Genomic DNA, 24,379 nt, shown 5'->3' on the forward strand with positions numbered 1-24,379 from the left:
AAAATGGGCAGATGTTACTTTTATCTGGGGAAGGCAGGAATAGCATTTCCAGTCATTGAAGTACCATGATCTGTAGAAGGTCGCTTCCTTTCTTTTGTGTGCTGTTCTGAAATGGCACTTGTTTTTAAATCCTTGCTAAACTAGGCGATTCCTTTTTGAGGCCATTTTCTTGCTGGTTTTGTATTTTAGGAATCCATACTAAACACAGCTTCATCTGTCAGCTACTTGTAAACACAGGTTAACTTTTTTCTGACACAGTGCTTTTTGAAGTTCATTTTTATGATTTCAAAGCCTAATAGCAATACATTGAAACAAATGTATGTTAATTTTATATAGCAGTTAATGTAATTGCAAAAATCTTAATGCTTGTCTTTTGCAAAGAAGAAAGTTTTTCCTTGCAGTTTAATCATATTTTGCTAGCCCCCATCACAAACTGCCATGAGTTGTAAATCTGAAAAAGCACAAAATGAGGAGAAAAAAAGAGGCCTGATAAATGCTGTTCTTAATTTTGGTCAATATTTGTTCTGTAATTTCTTTCAGCTCTCTATTTTAACTTCACTTTAAAGAAGGTTAAGATAATTTTATGTTAGAGGAAAGCAGCACTTCCATTGGTTTAGTGTATACGTTAACAAAGCCTAAGGTTTTGACAAGAAACTTAACGGACAGGAAAAAATACATTTTTAAAAATGATAAATATGAGGTATTTCCAATTGTTTTTATTAGCATCTGTCTTAGGTTGGGCAATCTTACTATTTCTGTTCCAGAAAGTTTAAAAAGGAATTATAGTTTCCATTTGCAAACTGAAAATTGAGGCTTTGGAGTATAAAGTTAGATAAGCATATAATACTAGCCAAAAGGTGAGTTCTCGTTGTGGATGTCTCCTGTGTAAGTTAAGATGAATAAATAAAGAATAGATGAGTGAATATAATATAACTGTGATTTTTGAGCATTAGGCATGTTACATTTTGATGTAAATGAGATATAAGTATAGTTTTAATTTGCATTTGTTAAAAATGTTGAAGATAGGAAGTATTTTTTTAAGGAGAAAAAAATTGATACAACTAATCTTGGCAGGGAGGTTAGTGACAAAACAGGAAAAACAATTTTGTGGTATTTCTTCTGCAGATTGTTTCTTTTATGAGTAACTTCTCTCATTTTGCAGGAAAGTAGAGCTCAGTGATCATTTGTTAATTCACGTTTAGGAAAATAAAGTTTACTTTTGGATTCAGAGCTTCCTTATATGAAATTAACCTTATTTATCAATTTAGGTGTAGTGATGCATTGCATTTATATCCAAGAAACTATTGTTTGTAACAGTTACTTACTGTCTTTCTTTCTGCTCTTCCAATGCAACCCATGTATGTGAGCCAGGTTAATGAATTGCATGAGTGCTATTTCGTCACAAAGCTAACACAGCTCAGACCTTCTCTGTTTCAGTAGAAATGATTTTGAAGAGAAAAGCATGGAAATTCTGAATTTTGATATGACACAGTCCTGTCATATTGTTCAGGTGAATTATGAAAAGTTAGCATTTCATCTAACTTGACAGTATACAGTATAGTATTTAACGTTCAAGGACCTACATAGGTTGTTTACATAGGTAGTTAAAATTCTTATTTTTTTTATTCTTGCTTTTAATTATAAAATAAGCTTGCAATTTGTAGGACCTAAGGAAAAAAGACTTTTCTTTTTCTTTTTTTTTTTTTTTTTTTTTTTTGGAACGTAGCTGCTACTTTCCCAAAAGGTATCTGTTCTATGTCTGAAACATTTGAATAGAAACTGTTATGAAGTTATAATTTTAATCTTCTGCTAAAAAGAAAATGGTCAATGTAACTGTAAATGCTGAAATATTTCAGAAGATGACCTGATCTTGAAGGACTGATCCTGCAGTTGTTTCCAAATTAGTTATCATTTCTTTATTAAAATGTCACAGCCATGCTATGCAGATGTTATTACCCATCAGAGAGCATATTGGAACAGTCAGGCACATCTAACCTGAAATGGAAGGAAGAAGAGACTAAAAATCTGTGCTAGTATCTGTGCTGTTTTTCAGTCTTCAGCATGTTACTCTGGATAATTCAGTAACTTTAGCAGACACAATTGACATGTATTAGTAACAGTATCACCCAAACTCTGCTTTCTCTGGAAGAGTATAAGAAGTACAAAAACACACAAAATTTGTTTCAAGTAACTGGAAGAAAAAATGTGCTGTCCTTTAAATAGATGATGTAGACTCTGACTTTGTTTTGGAGTAGAAAGATGCATCATTTGAATAGAAATTTAAAGATTTCATCTTATGCACAGACTGTTACTTCCCTGCTATTTGTCATGTTGTTGTTACTAGTTTATACTTCAAGGTATATTTTTGTACATCTGATCCATGTTAGCTAATCCTTATTTCTCATTTTCTTTAGAAAAAGAGTAAGTATTAAAATCTGTAATTTCAGCTTGCCTTGAGCAGTATTGGCAAGCTGAATTACTATATAGGCATAAATAGGTACTAATGAAAACGTGAAGTGGTCTGGATATCATAGTGCACTACATTCCATTTTCTGCTTCTTTAACTGAGTTGTAATGCTCTGTAAGGTATCCCAGGTTTTTGTTTTTTCTTTTTTTCCTGGATAAAATTAGTTGTTGTTTTTCCACAATTATGCTGTTGGTTTTCAGCCATCATTCAAACTAGTTAGCTTGATTTGTAGAGAAATCATTTATAAAGCTTTTTCCCATATATTACTGTGGCTCTGTGGAGATTGATACGTATTTGGGATATTAAATTCTTAACCTGTTCTTGTTAGACATAAGAAACTGTGTTTGTGTTTATGAGATTCTTATATGTAGTTGAGAACAAAGATTTTGCTGTGTTCAACGAACAGAAATTGTGGTGTTGAAAGTACCCACCAAAAAAGTACTTTTGAAGTTTCTCTGTAGTTCTAGCAGAATTTACAATGAAATTGTCTCTGGAGAACCTACAAGATGTAGCTATTTTACTACAGAAATAACTATAAAATTTCTATAAAATTTCTATAAAATTCTAGGTGGATCTAAAAGTCTCCAACTGTTTCCATTGTTCTTTAACTTTTAAAGAACTTTTTTAAACTTATACAGCTGATAGTATATATGTTCATAAAATTAAAGGTGTATGTTAAAAATGATGTAAAATAAATTCCTTCAAAATAATGCTTAATATTAGGATTAAAAAGAACTGTTTTCTTTAACTGACAGGGTATCAAATACCAGATCTTATAACAGAAACATTGACAGAAGTGGATTTACCTATTCCTGTCCTCACTGTGGAAAGACCTTCCAAAAACCAAGCCAGTTAACTCGACATGTTAGAATACACACAGGTAAGACTACGAAAGCAACTATTTTACTAAATTCTATTACCCCTTGAAATGTTAAATAATTTTCTCCCCGTTGGGATGTGAAACATTATTATGATGTTACCTGATGGTTTAAAACACCCTTTATGTAATTGCTCTGATTAGGAAAATTTATATGCTTAAGATTTTTTAAAAACTTTTCATAACAATATACATTTGGAAACTTTTAAATACTTTGTAGGCCTCGTTTGTTACAGAATGACACTTAATTCTTACAGTTTCAGAGGGCCATAAAATTTGGATCTCTGGATCAGGGCTTGTCTGTTACTCTAAATAAGGTTTTGCATATTCTATAATGTATTTCTACTGGTTTTGTGATTTAACGTGAGAATAAATAGTAAATTAATGGCATTGCATTCGTTTTTATATTGATTTATTTAAAGTTAAACCCATATTTTCTCTGACTTACTGTAACGGCCACATTCAGGATGTTCAAAGTGAATTTAGTAGGAGATAAGACTGTACTTTTGGTGTTTAAAGGAGAGTAGGAGACTAATCAATTTTGCAGAATAAATAGCAGGTGGTTTGGGCTAAATTAGTTTAAAAAAATGGATATTTGTTTCATCCTTAAACAATAGAAATAACTGAAAAAACTGGTGTATGGAATTAATACAAAAGTTTAGGAGGAAGTGTACAGAGAACTGTAAGAATAGTTAAGTTTTAACCAGCTATACGTAATATAGGGTGAGATTGGATTTAAATAAAATACTGAAGCACACAAGTGATGTGCAATTCATATGTATCCATCCTATGAATAAATTGCTGCTTGTTTAGTTTTTAGCTAATTAAAGTAGTAAATTATCTAATTGCCCAGTGTTCTTTGTATTAGCATTGTGCTCAGACAATAGCGGTATCATGAGTCATTGTGTGTAGGAATGACAGTTTGCAAAGAGAAATAAAAATACCTTTAGAATTCCATTGTGTAACCTTTTCACAGGAACATTCAAGTTTTATAGATTTTAGTTATGATGCAGTGACACAAGAGGTCACCCTTGCACCTGCTTTAAAAGTTGCCTCAAAATAATATCCAAAAAAAGTCATTAAAAATAGTTTTCTTATTAAGGAGTCTAGTCTCTTTGATACATTATTTTAGCTATTTGGATCAGAATTAAGCAAAATTATAGTTGGTTGAGGACACGTGTGAAGTTTCGATAAGTTCAAGAACATCTGCAGTTCTCTTGAAGAATAAAAAGACATTTGTCTATTGGGGAAGCCAGAGACAAAAAATACTGTCTCAATCTACACATCATGGTATGTCGTTTCAAATAGTTAGGAAATAGTCATTTAAGATAAGAATTCTATTATTACTTTAAATCCACAGCCACTCTGTCTGGCTTACGATTGCTTGAAGCAATCTGTAATATATGGGAGAATTTAGGATATGTACATCTTTAATTTTGGAAAGAATATGTCTGTGGTGCATATACAGTACTATGCTACCATCATAGTTGCATTACTTCTTTCTTTTCACCTCTTTTTTTCCCTCCTCGGGTGCTTTTGCATAGTAACTTTTTAGATCCACAGGTTGAGTGAAGCTGTTCTGGTAATATATAGGTTATATACAGGTTTATATACTGGTAATATACAGGTTTCATTAAATTTACATACTGCAATAATCACCTAGGTCATAGCTCTGTGAAAGTTTCAAGTCTTTGTCTAGATGCTATGTTTAGCATTTGAAGTAAGCAGTCATTGTCAAAATACCTGATAATTTGTGTTTTTGTTCTCATTTTTTGTTCTCATCTGTGTGTGTATATCTATCTACATGCAATAATTTATTTTAGTGATAGCAGTTTCCCATATCTGAAAGGAAAATTCTAACATTTATCTAAAGCCTCTTAACCTACAGCTGCCTTTTTTCCCCCTTTAGGTGAAAGACCTTTTAAATGTAGTGAATGTGGAAAAGCCTTTAACCAGAAGGGGGCATTGCAGACCCATATGATCAAGCACACTGGTGAAAAACCTCATGCTTGTGCCTTTTGTCCTGCTGCCTTTTCTCAGAAGGGCAATCTTCAGTCACACATACAGAGAGTTCATTCAGAGGTAAATGCAATTATTCATAAAGTGGTTGGTGCTAATATAGTGCTTATTGGTGTTTAACCTTTCGTTCTCAGTATTTAAAATGTACTGTTTGCTATTTCTATGCGCACTGGTGCTTTCTTCAGCCAATATAGATTTTCTGCTGTAGTATAGATTCCAGTTGGTTGTTTTTTTTTTACCAGCAAATTCAGCTTGCTTAAAATAGCTTCATCTGAATAAATGGATGCTTAGGATAATTAGCAAGGCCTTCGTTTACCATTGTCTTTTCGGTGCATTGAAAGATTAAAACGTTGTGTTTCCTTTAATAGCTAAAAATGCTACTTACCTCAGTATTGAGAGAATGGGGTCTAAAATCAGGTGAAAGTAAGCCAAAACCAGCAAAGTAGAAAAGGAGAAATTTCAAGCCCAAACACCATCTCCGATATAAAGCACAGTTGATAATTGTCTTTGAAGAATGCATCTTGCAGCCTTTATCAGAAGCTTTGCAGTTACAGCCAGAAAAGAAAAATAATGAAATAAGACTTAAAAAAAAAAAAAAAAAATGGACCTCTTTATGGCATATTTTTAATGCTGATTTTTTTTTTGTGACAGACAATTTTAAAGATACCTAAGGTACTGATATACATGTAATATAGTCTGAGCAGCACTGGCTATGCAACTTTGTGCAGTAATTACTGCATTGATTCAGTGAGTTGTGGTTTGAAATACCCACAGAAAAAGATCTAGTTCTGATTTTGGAGGTATATTGTGGTGGTAAAGGTAGCTTTTTTTTCTTTTTGCTGCATGCAGGCTGCCCTCTCCACTCTTTATCTCCATTAGGAGAAAGAATTATGTTCTCGTTTTCAATTTTTGTTACAATGGCAGATTTTATTTTATTTTTTTTAAACTAAGGAACCTTCTAGTATGATAGTTCCTTATTTTTTGGATACAGTCCTTCACTGAATGTTTTGTATTACTCATGGTTATATTAAATCATGTTTACACTTCATATGGATTCATGTGACTCGTCTTCCTTATTATTCACAACTTTCTATACATGCAATATAAAATACATATGATATACCTATATCTATATAAAGAAAAACGCATCAGCATTAATTTTATAATTTGCTTTGGGGTTGCTAAGTTTTGGGGTATCAAGCCAAATATATTTTTCATGTTTTTTGTCCTGTCATAAATGCTACCTCCTGGTCACATCTCAAGCAGTGTTGCATGATCCTGAGCACTTATTTTAGTTATGACTTTGGATCTTTTTTTTCTTGTTGTCAATATTTCCTTCAAGATTGTGTGCAGAACTCTAATTCTGATGCAGTCAAAAAAATTGTTACAGGTGGTGATAAAACAGGATGATTCCTACTTGGTTTATCACCATTTGATCTTATCTGTATTTTATTAGTTGATAACTGGCAACAACACATTTCAGAAAGAGGTAAAGCTTAATGTCAGAAAATAGAATTCAATATTCTATTCAACTTTTAACTTCCCTGTCTTTCACCATTCTTTTTTCATGCAGTACTTAATAGCCTTTGGTCCAATCTCCCACCTTTGTTTTACTCAGACCTAAAAAAGGGATTTTATTTGTTTTTGAAAAATTTATCAAAGGCACTTTTGCAAAAGTAAACAAAAGAGAACCAAAATGTTAAAATAAACTATCTGCATTCTTTCCCTTCATTTTTTTTATCCAACTTCAGCATGTATTCAGTATGTTGTTACTTTTGCAGGCACATCTTACTTTATCAAGATGCATTTTGGTTTTGTTTCTGAGTGTGTAATGGTAGAAAATAGTAAGGAAAGAGAAATCTGAAGCCTGATTAGCCAGATGACGTTTGTCTCACTCTCTGGTGCTTTCCAGCGTTGAGAAGTGGAGATGAGTCATGCACATAGATTACAGTTGACTTGATAGCAGACTGATTCCATAACAAGGTATCAGTAACTTGGAGAAATAAATAATTTTAACTCTCATAATCCCATTGTACATTTGTTATGCAAATAAATAATGTAAAAGATAATTAGGCAGGTTTAGGGAAAATGTACTTAAACACTTTTGTTTTCCTGAAGGTCAAGAATGGCCCTACGTACAACTGTACAGAATGTAGCTGTGTCTTCAAAAGCTTGGGTAGTTTGAATACACATATCAGCAAGATGCACATGGGTGGTCAACAGAATTCTGCGAGCTCTTCAGCAGATGTATCTCACGTTACAGCGGTAAGCTTCACTCGGTATATTATGAAAATTCCCTTAAGATTTTAGTTGGGTCTATATTTTAATTCCAGTAATTATTCATGTAGCTTTGGTTCTGACCTATTGTAGGTTTTTTGTCCTTTTTTTTTTTTAGATTTGTCCTTTTGGAATTGATTTGCATATCGGCACAATGTAGATCGGCCAAGTAAATGCAAAAAAGGATTTACAGTTTGAGGGTTTAGATGAAAATATGATGTAGAATAACATCAACTAATTAAAACATAACTGTGGTAGTTACAAATTGCGTGGGGAAGTTTTCTTTCTATGTAATGAAACTAATTTGGAAGTTTTATTGGAACAATGAAACCTAAGTTACTCCAAGTACCTAAGAACATTAATTTCATAAATTAATTGTTGGTGTAATTCCTAATCTATGCAGAGGAGATTCTTCTTTTGGGTGTTTCTTATAACTTGCTTTCAGTGTTAACTTCTTACTTGACAAGATCGTAAAGGAAAAAGGTTTATTAGCAACGCTGAATGTGTTTTTTTTTCATTACTGAAATAAAAGAAAATGCAAAGATTCAAAAAGTGCTTTTGCTTTCATTTGACTATTTTGTTAAACCAATGCATATTTTTACTACATCATATTTTCTTCTTTGAAGAAAGCTTCTACCTTTTAGCCTTTCTTCTTCTATTTCTTACCATTTCCAACTATAATGCTCTGAAATTCAGTGTATGACAAGTAGTACCAGATTTTGAAGAGGAGGGTAAAAATTTAAAGTCTCAGCTTCATTATGCAGCTGTATCTTGTTGACTACAAGTGTCTAGTAGTGTTGTGTGGAGTACCCATTTTTCTTTAGATTCCATAAAGCTGTTTTTATATTGCAGATTGTTTCCAGGTTAATTCAGGGGAGGAAGAATTAATGTGTCCTATTTACTTGCAAGTACATATAATCTATACCTCCTTTTGTAGATCTTCACATTCACGAGTTTTATCTTAAAAGCAGAATGGAGTAGGTATTCCTTCATAGCCACCTAATGTTTGCTTTCCCTGGTCGGCTGTGTTTTTCTTGCTTTGTTTGGCTTGATTATTTTGCATTTGAATTGCACATTGATATTACAGAAGTGTATTGCCATTATTTTTGTCTCATGCATCCATCTCTGTTTGCATGAAGGCAATGGAAAATAATCTCTGTACAATGATATAAGCAAAACAGAAGAAAAGTAATTTTAAAAACAGATGCCAATAAGCTTAATAAGGAAGAACAAGGATGACTGACGTCTTAATTGTCTGTTAAAAGTATTATCATTTCTATATTTAATTTTTCATCTGAAATTGCAGATATGTAATGGTTGATTGCATATTTATTGCTGTAGAAAGATGGTATGTTCTTAGATTAGCACTACCATTCTTACATTAGAATTGACTTCCTTATCCTGATCACAACATGTGGATCTTCTTTAATAACAGGTTTCCTGTATAATACTTTTCCTGTTCTAAAGTTCTCTTTGTCATCCCTTGCTATGGATGTTGGGATGAGCAATGATTATGTCCTAAATACATGCATTCCTAAACTTGATGTCAGCTGTATTGCTGCACTACCAAAGAAAGCATTATTTGCTGATACACTGGTACATCTTGTAAACTTGCTTACTCTAGGGCTGTTATGTATTTGCAGCATCAGTGCTTTATAGCTCAGGTATGTTGGTTTCTAAAATTTATGTTTAATACATATAAACTATGGAGCAACACAGGTGATTCTGTGTACATTCGTATCTCTCCCATAGTCTTTTTTTCTCTCTCTAGTCTCAATACTGTGGGAAAATGAACTGTGGTACTTAAGATTTTTTTTTTTTACTTCTTGTACCAAAGCTTAAAATACTGCTTTTATTTCTTTGTAGGACTCTGTCACCCAGCCTTTAACAACGTCTCCTGCTAATCTTTTACAACCTGTTGATAATAAATGGAAGAATGTAAGTATAGAACATTTTTTTTTTTTTGGTCAAGAATAAAAAGGGGAGGAACTTTACAGAATTTGGTAAACTTTCTGTTGGAAAAAGATGCAGTTATCCACTGTGATAAGTACATCAGTTAATACATGAAGGCAGACTTATTGGTGATCGCAGGTGGGTATTATGGAGAGAAAAGACTTTGAATAGGGTACATTATTTTCAAAAGCTTTTCAACAAAGCAAGCTCCAAAGAGGAGCTGATGACCTTTTTGTCAAATTTTGAGCGCCTATTTTCTTAGACTGAATCTGAAGGTTGAAATTAGGCTCCTGTGTCAGCATGTCCCCTTGTGCAGTTCCTTCTACTTGATGCAGAGTGCTGGTTCCTGCCCGCTGGTAGGTGTTAGCTGAGAGCGATGGGTCTCCATTCCCACCTTCTTTGAAGAAGTGTCTGATAGTCTTCCCTAGCAAGTGAGAGAACAGTCTCCAATTCCATCCTTAGCCTCAGGGTCTTCAAAGTAACGTCTTCTCAAATGAAGATGCCTTCTCAAATGAAGCAGCCTTGGTAGCTGCTGGGTGCCCAGGCCATTTGTGTGCAACTTCGCAAAATCAGCTTTACTGTGTATGTGGGGAATCTAGGAAGTCAAGCAAAGGCAAGCCTGACTTTGTAGTCTAGCAAAGAAAAAACTTGAATTCTTTCCCCTTGCTAAGGTACCTTCTATTTTTAAACTAACAACTAAAGTTGTTAGTTATAAACTAACAACTAACAACTAACAACTGTTACAATATATATATTGTAACATGTATGGGAATTTTGAGGAAAAGGAGCATATGGCACTACCCCAAAACTAAAACTTCAGTACAAAGAAGAATCAGCAGCAATTTTGTTACACGCCTTCAAAGTCTCATTCTTTATTGTAAGATGTGCAACCTGGGCGCATCTGGGCAATTTGGCCCAGAAAAATGGGCCAAATTCAAAGGACAGGCATCTGCAAGTCTTTTATAACCTTTTCAATCCCTATTATTATGGATATTTGATATGTTAGCAAAAAGTGAAGTTTTCCTTGCCTGCAAAGATCAGTTTGGTCTTTTTATTTTGAGAAGATCACAGTTTTCAGATCACTATTCGTTATCTGTATTGAAAGATACAAAATCACCCATCAAAATTCTTGAACTATATGATGTGTTTTGTTATCAAAGAGATTCAAGGAGCTGCATCTATTTTGCTCATCAGATAAAATATTTAATGATGACTTGATCTTCTGTTTTGCAGAAAAGGAAAAAATCTATAATCTCTGCATTAAAAAGAGAAGGAAAAAAGACTTGTGGGTTGAAACTAGATACATTCACACTTTGAAATTATGTAGGGAGTTTTAGTGTGAATAATTTACTGTTGGAGCAACTCAATGAAGTTTGTTAGCAAGAGAAAGTTACCATAATAAATTACTTGATTTAAAAAAAGACTAATTTCTGTACAATTACTTCACTTGAGTGAGTAATTGACTCAGAAGTGCAGTCTGTGTTAGTTACACAGCCAGATCAGAAAGCCCGTCATCACAAGGTTCACTATTTGATTCCACACACTCCATATGTGTTCACTATTCACTATCCTACAAATGTGGAATTAGAGTAATGATATAATACTTCATTTTCTGTGCTATTTTTAAAATTAGATATTTAATTATTCTAAGAAACCTAGAAAGAGGTCACATACTGAAATGCTTATAGTTTTTTTGTTAAATTAGAATCTGAGAAGTTTTTCCATCTGTCCCACTGATGAGGTGAAAAAAGATGAACTAATGATAAAAATGACAAAATAGCAAGTGCCATTCTGTTGCTTGTATGCGAGAAAAATGAGAGAAGGGTTTGTTTTATATTGTCTCATGCAAAGATGTTAAGAATACTTCATGAAATTCTCAGAACTCAATTGGAAATTGGAATCAAGCTGATTTTTCTTCATACATTTCTTTGGAACTATTTTCAAATATGGTGACAGTGTCACTTTAACTGTCTTGTGCAATGTGTCAATATAAAGAAAATCTTGGGGAGCTTTCAGATTGAAAGAAATATTACATGCATGAAGGCTAAGATTGTTCTTTGTCAAAAATGATCTAAAGAATGTAGTGTTTTGTATATGCGTTTTTGCCTGGAAGTGATTACTTTTGGGGAAGGGAAATATTAAAAGCAAATATCCAGTGTGTTCCAAGAAACAGAATTACAGGGCCAGCCACTACGTATGAATACATATTTATTTTTTGCAGTAAAATGATTAAAAGCATTTGTTTCAATAATGGTATATTTCTGCAGTGTGTTTCAAGAAAGAAAAGTTCATAAACAAAAGAGAACTGAATGCCTTTGTGATTCTAAAAAGAAATATTGAGTTTTTTAATCTTTGTTTGTTACTAAGGTGTCATAAGGATGCAATTATCAAATCAGAACTGAAAAATTATTTTTAGTCTAAAGATTTTTTTGGGTATTTGAACACAGCTCTGTATATCTAAACTTACAGAGTATACGTAGTTTCTTTTAAAGCTCAGAGATTTAGAAGTTTGAAAGTTGGAGGCAAACAAGTTCGATTGTTCTGAAGGGTTTCAGTGTAATAACACTTTAATACAAAAATCTCAGCTAGTAGAAGTTTTCTTTTCTAAAGGACTTGTTTTTAGTTAAACTTGAATTATAAAAAGACAACCATATCAGTGTCATGTATCTGTTTTGTACTTTTCATGTGGCCTCTCAATGTGGAATTCAGTAACTGATCCCTGTGTTTTGTAAACTGGTTGAAGGTTCAGTAGTTGCTACAAACTTAATTCAAGCTTTAAGCTTACAGTTATGCATCTTGGGAAGAGCTCCAAAAAAAGGGAGTGAGAAGACTTTAAGTGGCAGTTCTGTGTGAAGTAGTCTGATAAAAGTCCTTGTAGTGGACAGTTAAGAGACATTTCAGATAAGGGAGGTTAAGAGAGAAGTTCATATATACATTTTATCTTCCTTTACAAATATACTGCTGTATATTTCAGGCCACACATTTCCGGTCTCCACTTCTTCAGCAGACAGAAAACCAGGTGTCTTCAGCTACTGCTAATCAGGGACAACAGGCTGTAACCGATGTCATCCAGCAGCTCCTTGAGTTATCAGAACCAGGTCCTGTAGAAAATAACCAGCCTCAACAACCTGGCCAGCAGCTCAGCATTGCTGTGGGGATCAATAGAGATATTTTGCAGGTAAGAGCTGTGTGTGATAACATCTTTACATTTCAATGGTTTTTCTAGCTGCTTTTATTTTAGTGAAATTTTGTTTCAGTATTTTCAATGACAGTATTCCTCCTCTATTTTGAAATGATTTATCAGTCAAGAGAGAATTGTAAAGATCTAATGAAAAGGAATGGAATGTACCAGGATTATGTATATATAAAAATAATATTATATTATATTACATAATGTGCCAGGCTTTATATAATATTATAAAAGGAAGGTTACAAAGATTGATTACATGGCCTAGAGAAAAGCTGTGAGTGTACACACCTATTCATGGGTATTTTACCCTTTGGCCTTTTTTTGTCTGTTGCCTAGAAGCAGCTTTTGAAACATCCTTAAGTTATGATTCTTAAACTGTGACCATATTTAAGAGGGATAATATTTTTATCTGATTAAAAAAATGAGAATGTCTCTGGGCCTTTATCCTGTTCAAATTAACACGGGGTATTTGAATTTTTTCTGATCTATGTGAATTCCTTTCTGTGTTTCGTTTTGTCTAATCCATTATTCTGTCCTTGGTCTTGGCAATAGGAAACGTTGTGTAGTATGGAAGAGTTCTGTGCAGGTACACCATGTTACCTGTGCTGAGTTCCCTAATGTCTGGAAGGTTGTGTGTAGTTGCAGCAAATTACAATACGAAATATATAGTCTTGATAGCTATTAATAAAAACAAGGTTTGAAGTATGAGCATGTAGTACCCTAAACATACAGTGCAAAAAAAAAAAAAGTTTTCTTTCTAGTGATCAAATATCTGCAGTTTTACTGTGGTCTTTGATCCAGAATCTTCTCATACATGATAGTATCCATGAAAGTGCTTCCATTTCGGTCCCTTCAGGTGTACATGAAATGGGTGCATTGCTTATGCCTCAGTCTGAGGGTTATCAATGATATGTTAACAGAGGCTTTTGAGCTTTTCCAAGGCCTTCTTTGATGTAGCATTCTTTCTTTTTCATGATATCTTCTATGGCCTCTCCTGAAGCTTGTGGGCTTCAAATTGACCATTTATGGGAAACTATTCTCTTATGTAGTGTAGGTGTAAGACATAATTGTGTATTTCTGGGAAATGTTAGATTCTATAGAGACAACTGGCACTTTTCTGAAAGGTAAGCCCTTTAATTATATTTATGTTACATCTTCTAAATGGCAGTCTGAGGAAAGTTGGTGCAGCTGGGAATGCTTCTTTCCTAGTCTAAAAGTTTTATTCTCTTCTAGCAAGCTTTAGAGAACAGTGGGTTGTCTTCAATTCCTGTCTCTGCGCATTCTACTGACTGCAGCCAAGCGAAGACTCCTGGGACCCAGGATCAGAGCCCAGATGTCCAGACTCTCTCAAATCATCAGACTGACTCTAATAATGCAGAACAAGATAAGGAGCAAGAGAGTACAGATAAACTGGATAAAAAAGAAAAAAAGGTTATTAAGAAAAAATCGCCATTTTTACCTGGTAATGTTGCCACTGTTTGCTACTTCTTGTGCTGTAGAGACTACAGTATTCTGGGGGGTGTTAATGACTTTGTAAAGGAATTTCCCAAAACCTTGCAGATCAGTTACAGGCTTAATTGACTTTTACATAAAATACAATATTTGTATAAGCTATGATCAATGTAACTTATAATTTTTGTACTAAAAACCTTACTGAGTAGCAATAACTGAAGTTATACGCTATTCTGGACATTATTCTATACACTATTCAATGTTCTGGATTCAGATCAGTGGAGTTTTTGGAAAAGGACAGAAAATAGAAGTCTTCCCTGTTTCTCCCATCATTCTTCTTTGAGGAAGATTGGGATTTCATGGTGTGTCCCAGAGCAGAGGGTTCTTGCAAGCTCTCCTTTTCCTCTTTTGGAAATGAGGCCTCACAGGGACACAAGTACGATGTTGTTTCCTCATACAGATCATTACTGATGTTGCATGTTTAAGTCCTGAAACTAGTGATTGAGCTGTAAATTTATGTTCACAACTGTACAGGCTCTACTGGGCTGATGTGAAATTCTGGAGTATCTGTGGAACAGCTCTGCCTTTATATTGTTGGTCCAAATGCAGCCCATATTATTTGTAAACACACGTGTCATTTTCCTTTCAGTTGTTCACTTATGTTGCAGCTGTACCTGTATCATTAATTGAACTAGAAACAGAGATAAATGAAGAACAGCGTACTTTGAGGCCAAAAGGGTCCTTAGATGAGAACAGTTAGGGATTCATAGCTTTCCTGAATATGGATAAGAGAGTGCCATATAAAGTATCCTCTCCAGTGAGGTACTTAAGTCTTTAGTACTTAACGTAATTTGTAGGTGTGGTTATGGTTGAGGAGTTTTATTTACTGTTAAACAACTGTTTGTGTTAGATGTGGTATTTATTACAAGTTAACTGGTATATTATACTGCATTATACCTACTATTATACTACATTATTACCTACTATACTGCATTATACCTACTATTTGAAGTGGCATTCAAGCTGCATTGTTTCTTGTTACTCTGTGAAATCAGACACTTGTTAGCTTCGTTTTGTCTCTCCTTTCTTCCTTTTCAGTAGCATAAAAATATTTGAATTTCAACAGGTTTTTGTTTGTCATTCCAGCCCGTCACTACTTTTGTGAACTAGAATGCATCTAATTGAGAAGTTAATTGTCTACAGTGTGTGTTGTAGTGGCATCTACAAAATGTGTTCTTTTTGATTACTTAGTATAATGGTGTTAGTATAGTGGAACTTAGAAAACAAAACTGTTAAAATACTTCAAACAAATTGTTTTTGTTTCTTATTTCAGGTTCTATACGTGAAGAAAATGGAATAAGGTGGCATGTTTGTCCATACTGCTCTAAAGAATTTAAAAAGCCAAGTGATCTAGTGCGCCACATTCGCATTCATACCCATGAGAAGCCGTTTAAGTGTCCCCAGTGCTTCCGCGCATTTGCCGTTAAGAGTACTCTCACAGCACACATAAAAACACATACTGGCATTAAAGCTTTCAAGTGCCAATTTTGTATGAAATGCTTTTCCACCTCAGGGAGTTTAAAAGTTCACATTCGTCTACATACAGGTAAGGTCTCAAAACTGCTGGTGTGTTTTTGATAATGTGAGTGAGGCTTCAAACACACATAATGTGAAGTGCTTAATTATAGAGGTGTCTATCATGCTGTTTATATCTACCATAGAATAAATCACTTTCAGTGTATTAAATGATGAACTTAAAATTTGTCATAGCTCTCTAGTGTTTCATGGCTTTGAAACTTTGGGCTTATAGAAAAGCTGTGGGCATTTAGTTTTCTGATAGTGATTCAGCTGTTTTTCCCATTTAATATCAATTTATGAACGTATTTGATTGTTTTCTAGAGAATCATACACTTACACTTTGAATTCTAATTTTACTTATTCACAGTTACCTTATATACTCTGTATCTTTTATTTTCCCTTCTTCATGCTCTTCAATAATTTCATTGTATCTCTCAGGATTATTTGTTTACTTCCGATTTTATCTTGTGCAGTAAGGTGTTGCATGGTGTTTTCACCAGCTTACCTGTTTTAAATATCTTGTGTTGCATACCCTAAAACCCTTCTCATTTGGTCTTTATTGTTTACATAATACATGATAGCTTCAAAACCTGTGGCTCAGCTTCTATCTTCTGCATAGATTAAAATGAATTTTCCACTCTTGATGGACTATATTGTCATTTTCCACTTTTTCATACTTTGTACTGGTAAATAAGCTTTCAGTCAGATACTCATAAACATGAAACTCTTTCACTTCTGTTTATATATTTTAATTCTGCAAGATACAGTTTCTTATTGACTTCTGTAAAAATGTTTGTAGCGAAGTTCTTTTCCTGTATTATTTATGGGCTATGTGCATTTGATGTTCAGTGTTCCATGGTCTAACACCTTTAGTCCATTGAAATGTCAGCATTGTATTCATCTGCAGAAATCTGACCTATTCAAAGTTGGCTTAAAAACTAGGTAATTCCATGTTCATGGAACTCCAGCATATAACTGCTATCAGAGATGGACATTTGCTTCTTTTGCTGCCTGTCAGGTTCGGGCTTGCAGGGTTAAGTTAAATCTAGCCCTCTGTGCCATCTCTGATGTAGACCTGGTGAAGAGGAGAAGCTACAGTAATGCTTCTTAGCAGCGTACAACTAGTTTTCACTACACTTTTGGGGCTGAGGGTTTTATGAAGCAGGCCACACCTTTATGTTAAGCAGCACAGTCAATTTTTGTCTCTGGAACTTAAGTAATAGGTTTTGAATTTGTGTGAACTTCCTGCCATATAGACAATTATGAATTCAAATGTTGAACTATATGTTAAGTAACTTCTACTGTGTTCAATATTCTGCCCACTAGTTTCATCTGGTGTTTCTTAGTTACTGTATTGTGAAGAGCAGCAGTTCATTCTTAATTCTTTCACATATTTTCCACTGGTTTTCCACCTAGTCATGTTTTCTAGCCCTGTAAGTATGAGATTTTCCTTTGAACAAAAGCTGAATGTTCATCAGCTTTGCCTGTCGTTGTGACAGTTACTAAGTTCTGTATGCGTTCCAAGTCTCCAGAACTAAATATTACTGTTCAAAATATTACTGGATTTTTCAGTGAAAAAGTCGTCCTTTAATAATTCTCACTGGCACACTTATTTGGCTGTCATCAAACACTGTTGACATTTCAGAGACAGAGTCAGAATTTCTTGAAACTGTTACAATGTTCATCTTTTTCATACTATTAGGTATCATTTGTCTGAATGTTCACTGGTTCTTTTTTTTCCTCATATTTCTCTGACCTGGTATCTGTAATTTTTTGATAGCTTCTGGCACCTTTTGAAAATTGCTGTCTTTTTCCTGTTATAACCAGTTAGTAATTTGGCAATTTTATATTTACTGTTGGTTGGATTTTATTGATCTTCTCGGAGAACACTTGGACAGAAAACAAAACAGAAAATGCAGAAAAGAACCTGTATACAAAAACAACGTTTCTGGGGAAGTAGAGATAAAATCAGAAACTATTTTTTTAAATCTTTTGCAGGTGTTAGGCCTTTCGCTTGTCCTCACTGTGACAAAAAATTTAGAACATCAGGCCACCGGAAAACTCATATAGCTTCACATTTTAAACACACGGAACTAAGAAAGCTGCGACATCAACGTAAGCCTGCAAAAGTTCGAGTAGGAAAAACAAGTGTCCCTGTACCAGACATCCCTTTGCAAGAGCCCATACTCATCACTGATTTAGGTAAAGAGTGAGTAAATCTGTGGTTGCCTGTAAATATGAAATTAGGATTTCACTGGAAAACAAAGGTGACAGTTTAATCAAGCAAACACAATTAGACCTTAGTCAGAAAGATGTACTTCTGAGATTAGTCATCAGATAAACTAATAAACTATGGAAAAGCACTTTATTTCATAGTTTGCTTGAAACTCTTTTGTGCTTTCTGAATTAATAAGAAGTCTTTTATTTATGGATGAGTTGTATAAGTCTTAGGAATAAGTGTATGCATTTTTTACCTTACATTATTTGGACTTTAGTTTAACTACTGTTAAACATTTGATATAGAAAAGATGGCATACAGTCTTAGATTTTTCTTGAGTTGATTATGTTTATTCTAATTACATACGTTAAATAAGCCAGTGTTGCATGATTTTAGTGCATTTGGTATAATTGTGACCTCAGCTAAATTAGTGATAATATTTCAATAAAGGCCAGATTCGTTTTTGAACATACTATAGATAATTCATATAGTTATTTTAATTCTGTTGTAAAACAATTATTACATCATGTAAAACCACTTTTTGGAACAAGGTAAGTTGTCTCACAGCTCAGTCAAGATATGTTGTCCATTAGAGGTCAATGTAGTGGGCAAGTTATTTGCTCTCCATTGTTGTTTAATTCAACAGTCTGCTAACCCCTGCCTTGTCTATTGTATAGTCAGCATTATATAGTAGAAAATTGGTAATATATTTATCCTAAAATCTTTAAAAATCCACTTGTTTTCATTGCTTCCAAGAATTATTGTATGCAAGAGTAATTGTTTATTTGGTGTCTGATATAAGACATATTTTCAAAGAGTGGCAGCAAAGCTTAATCTGACAGCTTCAGATAATCAGATTCTACAACCTCTCTTTCTTGAGTGAACCCAGGAACAGGTACAGTCATTTTAATTGATTTTAAAGAAAAAACACTACAATGAAATTGCAATCTCTGCAGTGAAATTGCAATAGGCAGGGAGATGGACGTAGTATTAACAAAATTAATATAGTAATATTAAAAAACAACAACAACAAAAACAAACAAACAAAAACAAACAAACAAACAAAAAACACTAGAAAAGCGCAGAGCAGGCTGAGGGGAGGCCTCATGGCGGCCTGCAGCTCCCTCACGAGGGGAGCGGAGGGGCAGGCGCTGAGCTCTGCTCTCTGGGGACAGCGACAGGACCCAAGGGAACGGCATGGAGCTGGGACAGGGGAGGGTCAGGCTGGGGGTTAGGGAAAGGGTCTGCACCCAGAGGGTGGGCGGGCACTGGGACGGGCTCCCCAGGGACGTGGTCATGGCACTGAGCCTGCTGGAGTTCAAGAAGTTGGACAACATGGTGTGACTTTTAGGTAGTCCTGTGTTGCCGAGAGTTGGACTCAGGGATCTCATGGGTCCCATCCAACTCAGGATATAGTATGATTCTCATTACTGTTGCAAAAGAATGTCAGAATAATTTTTCTGGGAGAAGATAATCTTCCTAGACTGAGTTAGTTGGGGAATGTAAAGGAAATTTTGGTTCACTTATACACATATAGAAATATATATATAACATACATATACGTACACTTATTCTAGTCACAGCCCGATAAACCCAATCTCTTTCCGATGTATCTGAAACCTCTCATCAAGAGGTTGCATCTTGCTGCAACCTCTCATCAAAAAGTAGAAAGTTTTTCTTTCTTTATCTTCTACGCTTTTCAAATACATTTGGAAGTCAGCAGAAAACCATTGGACTTTCCTTTCTGAATATGAAATACAGGGTTAGACTAAGCAGTTTGAAGAAGGAAAAGGAAAAATAGCACGAGGAGCTTTTTTGGTGATTTAGTATCATAAAGGTATCTTTTTCTGCTATATTGAAACTGTCATTCATCAGTCTTTCACACTAGTGTTGTGATGAGTACTTTTCCATTCAGATTTATCAATGACTGAGGGTGTTCACTTGAGATCTCTGCTACTGTTCCCATTCTGTTACACTGTTTGGAATGATGGCCTTAGGTTGATTGCTTCTGACAGATACTCTTCCATTAGCAGTTGGATGTTTAGTAGCAGAAACTCTTACGTGATTTTCCAGAACTACCCTTAACTGGCTTCAGGGTACAGTGTGTAAAGAGCCTTTATTTAAATAAGCCAACTCTGATTCTGTTTTCCCCCAATAAATATTTGGAGTTACCCAGAAAATTAGCAAGCATGCTGATTAGGCAGAGCAGATCAAATACAATATTTTAAAGTAGATTTTATATCATTTAAAGGTGCTATACATTATGCAAACTAATTTTCATACAAGATAAGTGTTAAATATGTCATGTTTTAACATATATGTACGTACACAAAATGTTATGTGGATAAGATGGAAGTAGGAAGAACAATACATCTGATTGGCAGTGAATTTGTAACAGTTGACTTTCTTTAAAATTGATTTTTATTTTGGATGTATGTAAGGCTTAATAAAATGAGGTTGACCTATGGATTAAAAAAATCAACTATGTATGTATGCATACATAGTATGCATGATACAGTGTGTATAATGTGAAGTAGATGAATATTTAATCTCAAGTAGGTGCTGAAAATGTGTTAATTTTCTTACATTCTTTCATACCAAAAGCTTAGTCGTAAGTTGTTGGGTTTTTTTTTTTTTTTTTTTTTTTTTTTTTTTTTTTTTTTTCCCAAATACTAGCTTTCCAGATTACTGCAACTTTGGAGTATCTTTATCAATCATTTTTTCCTTTGTGTTTTTATATGCAGGTCTTATCCAGCCAATCCCAAGGAATAGCCAGTTCTTCCAAAATTATTTTAACAACAATTTTGTGAATGATGCAGAAAGACCCTATAAGTGTTTTTATTGCTATCGAGCCTATAAAAAATCTTGTCATCTTAAACAACATATCAGGTAAAATAAATATGAAGGAGAAAGGAAATATACACAATAACAAATCTTATGGAAAAATATGAAGTGAACATATTGGTCACCGAAAAGGCTTCTTTTCAGTGTTTTAATTGTCTTTAAGTAGTGAACCAATGATAACTGGTTTTTCTGGTAATGTTGAAGGAGATTTTGGACTAATCTGTGCCTGTGCACAGTTCTAGCAGTATGCACGGTTGTGTTTACTGTGCAGTTCATTAGCAGTAGAATTCTTTTTTTTTTTTTTTTTTCAGAAATGGTATATAGAAAATTGCAAGCATTGCATGTAAGTTCTTTAATAATTTTGTAAATGCATACTCCAAATCATCTGCTTTGTATGTAGCTGCTGTTATTTGAGAAGGAAGTCAGCAAATTTAGGCTTACAATGTAATCAAGTAAACATTCTTGGGATCTCTTGGTTCCTTGAAGTTCTGTTCAAGTTCCAGAGTGTGGGTATTTGTTAAAACCCTAAAGCCATGGAGTTATAGAAAAAAATGAGGTGTGAGGGGCGCCAGTGGAGGTAACTAGTATAACCTTCTTTTTGGAAGAAGAGCTAGTTTCAAAGTTAAATCAGGTTGCTCCAAGACTTGACAATGTTTTGTGGGCCAAATAATTGAAAGAGAAGACATGGGGGGGGAAGGGGGTCATGATTACTATGACCTAAGTAAGGATTCCCTGCAAGCAGGTGGTGATCTGCTTACACCTGCAATGTGAGCTTTACATGGCTTTCATACTTTCTCTAATTCAAATTTAGATATGTAGATCTATCTATCATACTCTTCTTTACTGTGGCATCTGGTGTGGTGGTCATAAACTTCTAAGAGTACTATAATCATAAAGCATCCCTAACTTCATTCAGTTCCAGCTGGTTATTTTATTAAATCCTGGTTCTTTTATCTTCCATTTGCTAGCATTCACACTTCTTCTCCTAGCTCTCACTGCTCTGAAAATACAGTTGTAACCTTAAAAATTTTCATTTCACTCTGCTCCATTTCCTAACTTGTCATTCAGTCTGTATTACATCTTAGTGGAGTCCTAAAGGGAAACTCCTAACATCTCTGGAAGGAAGGATTTGTTGAGCAGGATTTAGCGTTAGTATAGGTGAGAGTGTTTCCCCACTTCTGAATACTGTTTTCACATAGCACTCTGAAGTATTAGTTATACTGTGCTTTGTTCAGGGAGTATTCGGGATGGACATAGTTCTGTTCTCAAAAGTTAACTTCTAGAAAATTGGCTGCAGATTTTAGTTACTTAAAATTTAGTTGTTAGTGAATCATAAAAGATGTATTAGAGACATAAAGAAGGCTCTTTTTTTTTTTTTTTTTTTTTTTGCTGAAATTCAGTCAAAGGTATCCAAGCTTTTCATTAAGAGATTGCCAGAATAACAGTTAATATGTGCAGGACAATATATTTTCCTCTGAATTTCTGGGGACATTGTTTTAGCTAGAATAAGCAAACTGCATGTGAATGATACTATCTTAGTCTGAAGAGCATATTCAGTTCAACCTGAATAGCTTAATTCAGGCAAAGTCTGACCAGAAAAGGTGGCTGGAATGCAGAACATGGTGAGAACTGTGAAGACAATATCACTTCTGGCCCTGCCAATGATGACATGCAGGACATGTATAATTTATTGAAGCTATAATATCTACATTTTGTTAACTTAGGCCTTTTCCATCCATCCAGTTGCTTTCATTTTCTTTATTTTACTCTTTTGAAAATTTGTTATCTTACTACCTTTTGGAATCAAACGTAAGTCTTCTCCTTTCTCTTAAAAAGGTCACATACGGGTGAAAAGCCATTTAAGTGCTCTCAGTGTGGAAGAGGTTTTGTGTCAGCGGGAGTTCTGAAAGCACATATTAGAACACACACTGGATTGAAAGCTTTTAAGTGTCTTATATGCAACGGGGCCTTCACTACTGGTGGTAGCCTCAGGCGACATATGGGAATCCATAATGACCTTCGACCATATATGTGTCCATATTGTCAAAAAACATTCAAAACATCACTAAACTGTAAAAAACACATGAAGACTCATAGGTATGTTTACAACTTCTATACAAATCCTTCAACGTATTTCGGTAGTCCTTTCTTAAAGATACTTCAAAAGGCAGCTTTGTTCGGTAATAAATGCTAATAATTGAATAAGGGTATTTGTTCCTGGGTAGCAAATACCTAGCTTGCTCTGTAGCTGTAGTAAATTTTGCTGTACAATAAAAATAATCTGACAGTGTCTGTCTAAAGCCACAAAAAGACCTTCTTACCTTTGTTTGCAGGTACGAACTTGCACAGCAACTTCAGCAGCATCAGCAGTCTGCTTCAATAGATGACTCTACAGTAGATCAGCAGAGCATTCATGTTTCTACACAGATGCAAGTGGAAATTGAAAGCGATGAGCTTCAGCAGTCAGAAGCTGTTGCAACAGATCAGCAGGCTATTTTAGAGTTAGACCAGCAGCCAGTAGTAGGCACGGAAGAAACAGCACTAGAACAACAATTAGCTGACCAGCCTTTAGAGCAAGATGAGGGTGAGTATTTGAAACATGATGAGGTTTATAATGAGGTCTGTTTCTTCCAAAAATCAAATGATTTTGGTTTCAAGACAGTGCAAGTAAAAAACGAGAAAAGTACATGGAGTCAAAAGCTCACCACTTAGCATATTATAAAATTTTATTCATTAGTTTTTAGGCATACTTTTAAAAATGTAAAACTATGTATCTTTACACGTTTATTTGTATCACAAACGAAACTGTAAAATATATTGAAAATAACGTGGCCAAAAACTTTTTCATCTCTATTTTTAATAAAAAGCACTGCTGTATAGTCTGCTTAGGAAGTAATACCTGTGATTTGAGGTTGGAAAATAACAAGAGGTTTGGTCAATTTATTCTGTTAGTGATGATAGATTACAGTATTTTACTTTTTTTTTTTTGCTTTTTTTTCCATAGTAAGTACAAGAGCCTACAATAAGCAAAGATTTAAATACCTATTCAGCTAATAATTTTTTGTTTATTTTTTAATATAGGAAAAAATCAAATGACTAAAATGTAAATTTTTAGGAATAACTGAATTATCCAATTAGCTTAGGGATATGGTTTAGTGGGGACTGTTAGTGTTAGGTCAGAGGTTGGACTCGATGATCTTGAGGTCTCTTCCAACCTAGAAATTCTGTGATTCTGTGATTAATTCCATCTTTTCTTGATGCATATATTTTTTCATCTCCACCATTTCAGATAGATTTGTGACATCCCAGCATACTTTACAAGAAAACATCGCTCAATTTGAGCAACAAGCTATAACACAGCAGTCATTTGATCAACAGGGCTTATCACAAGGTTAGTAATAAATAAAGCTTTTATAAAGGTTTTGAAGGTAATCTTTATAAATTCGGTTTTACAGCGTAGCTATCAAAAACATTTTAAAATTGAGCATCTACAATCAACGTAAC

General features: G+C 34.3%; 1 protein-coding gene across 8 annotated transcripts in view; it reads left to right on the forward strand.

The window, feature by feature from the left end:
* ZNF236 (zinc finger protein 236) overlaps window positions 1-24,379 on the forward strand; it is a 69,261-nt gene that overhangs the window by 16,842 nt on the left and 28,040 nt on the right. For 6 of the 8 annotated variants that reach the window (XR_011807622.1, XM_027451875.3, XM_072034838.1 and 3 more), the window contains 12 exons: window positions 3,223-3,347; window positions 5,254-5,426; window positions 7,482-7,628; window positions 9,507-9,578; window positions 12,568-12,771; window positions 14,017-14,245; window positions 15,569-15,841; window positions 17,812-18,015; window positions 20,776-20,920; window positions 22,712-22,972; window positions 23,209-23,459; window positions 24,165-24,266. Coding sequence is in view for 7 of the 8 variants with exons in the window: in XM_027451875.3 (XP_027307676.3) it covers window positions 3,223-3,347; window positions 5,254-5,426; window positions 7,482-7,628; window positions 9,507-9,578; window positions 12,568-12,771; window positions 14,017-14,245; window positions 15,569-15,841; window positions 17,812-18,015; window positions 20,776-20,920; window positions 22,712-22,972; window positions 23,209-23,459; window positions 24,165-24,266 (2,186 nt within the window). In the remaining variant the exon portion in view is untranslated. Of the gene's footprint in view, window positions 1-19; window positions 1,511-3,222; window positions 3,348-5,253; window positions 5,427-7,481; window positions 7,629-9,506; window positions 9,579-12,567; window positions 12,772-14,016; window positions 14,246-15,568; window positions 15,842-17,811; window positions 18,016-20,775; window positions 20,921-22,711; window positions 22,973-23,208; window positions 23,460-24,164; window positions 24,267-24,379 lie in introns of those variants that run through there. The other 2 variants (XM_072034843.1, XM_072034842.1) reach the window with 2 other exon arrangements.

The sequence above is a fragment of the Anas platyrhynchos genome, chromosome 2 (genome assembly GCF_047663525.1).
Source record: "Anas platyrhynchos isolate ZD024472 breed Pekin duck chromosome 2, IASCAAS_PekinDuck_T2T, whole genome shotgun sequence".
NCBI classification, from domain to species: domain Eukaryota; kingdom Metazoa; phylum Chordata; class Aves; order Anseriformes; family Anatidae; genus Anas; species Anas platyrhynchos.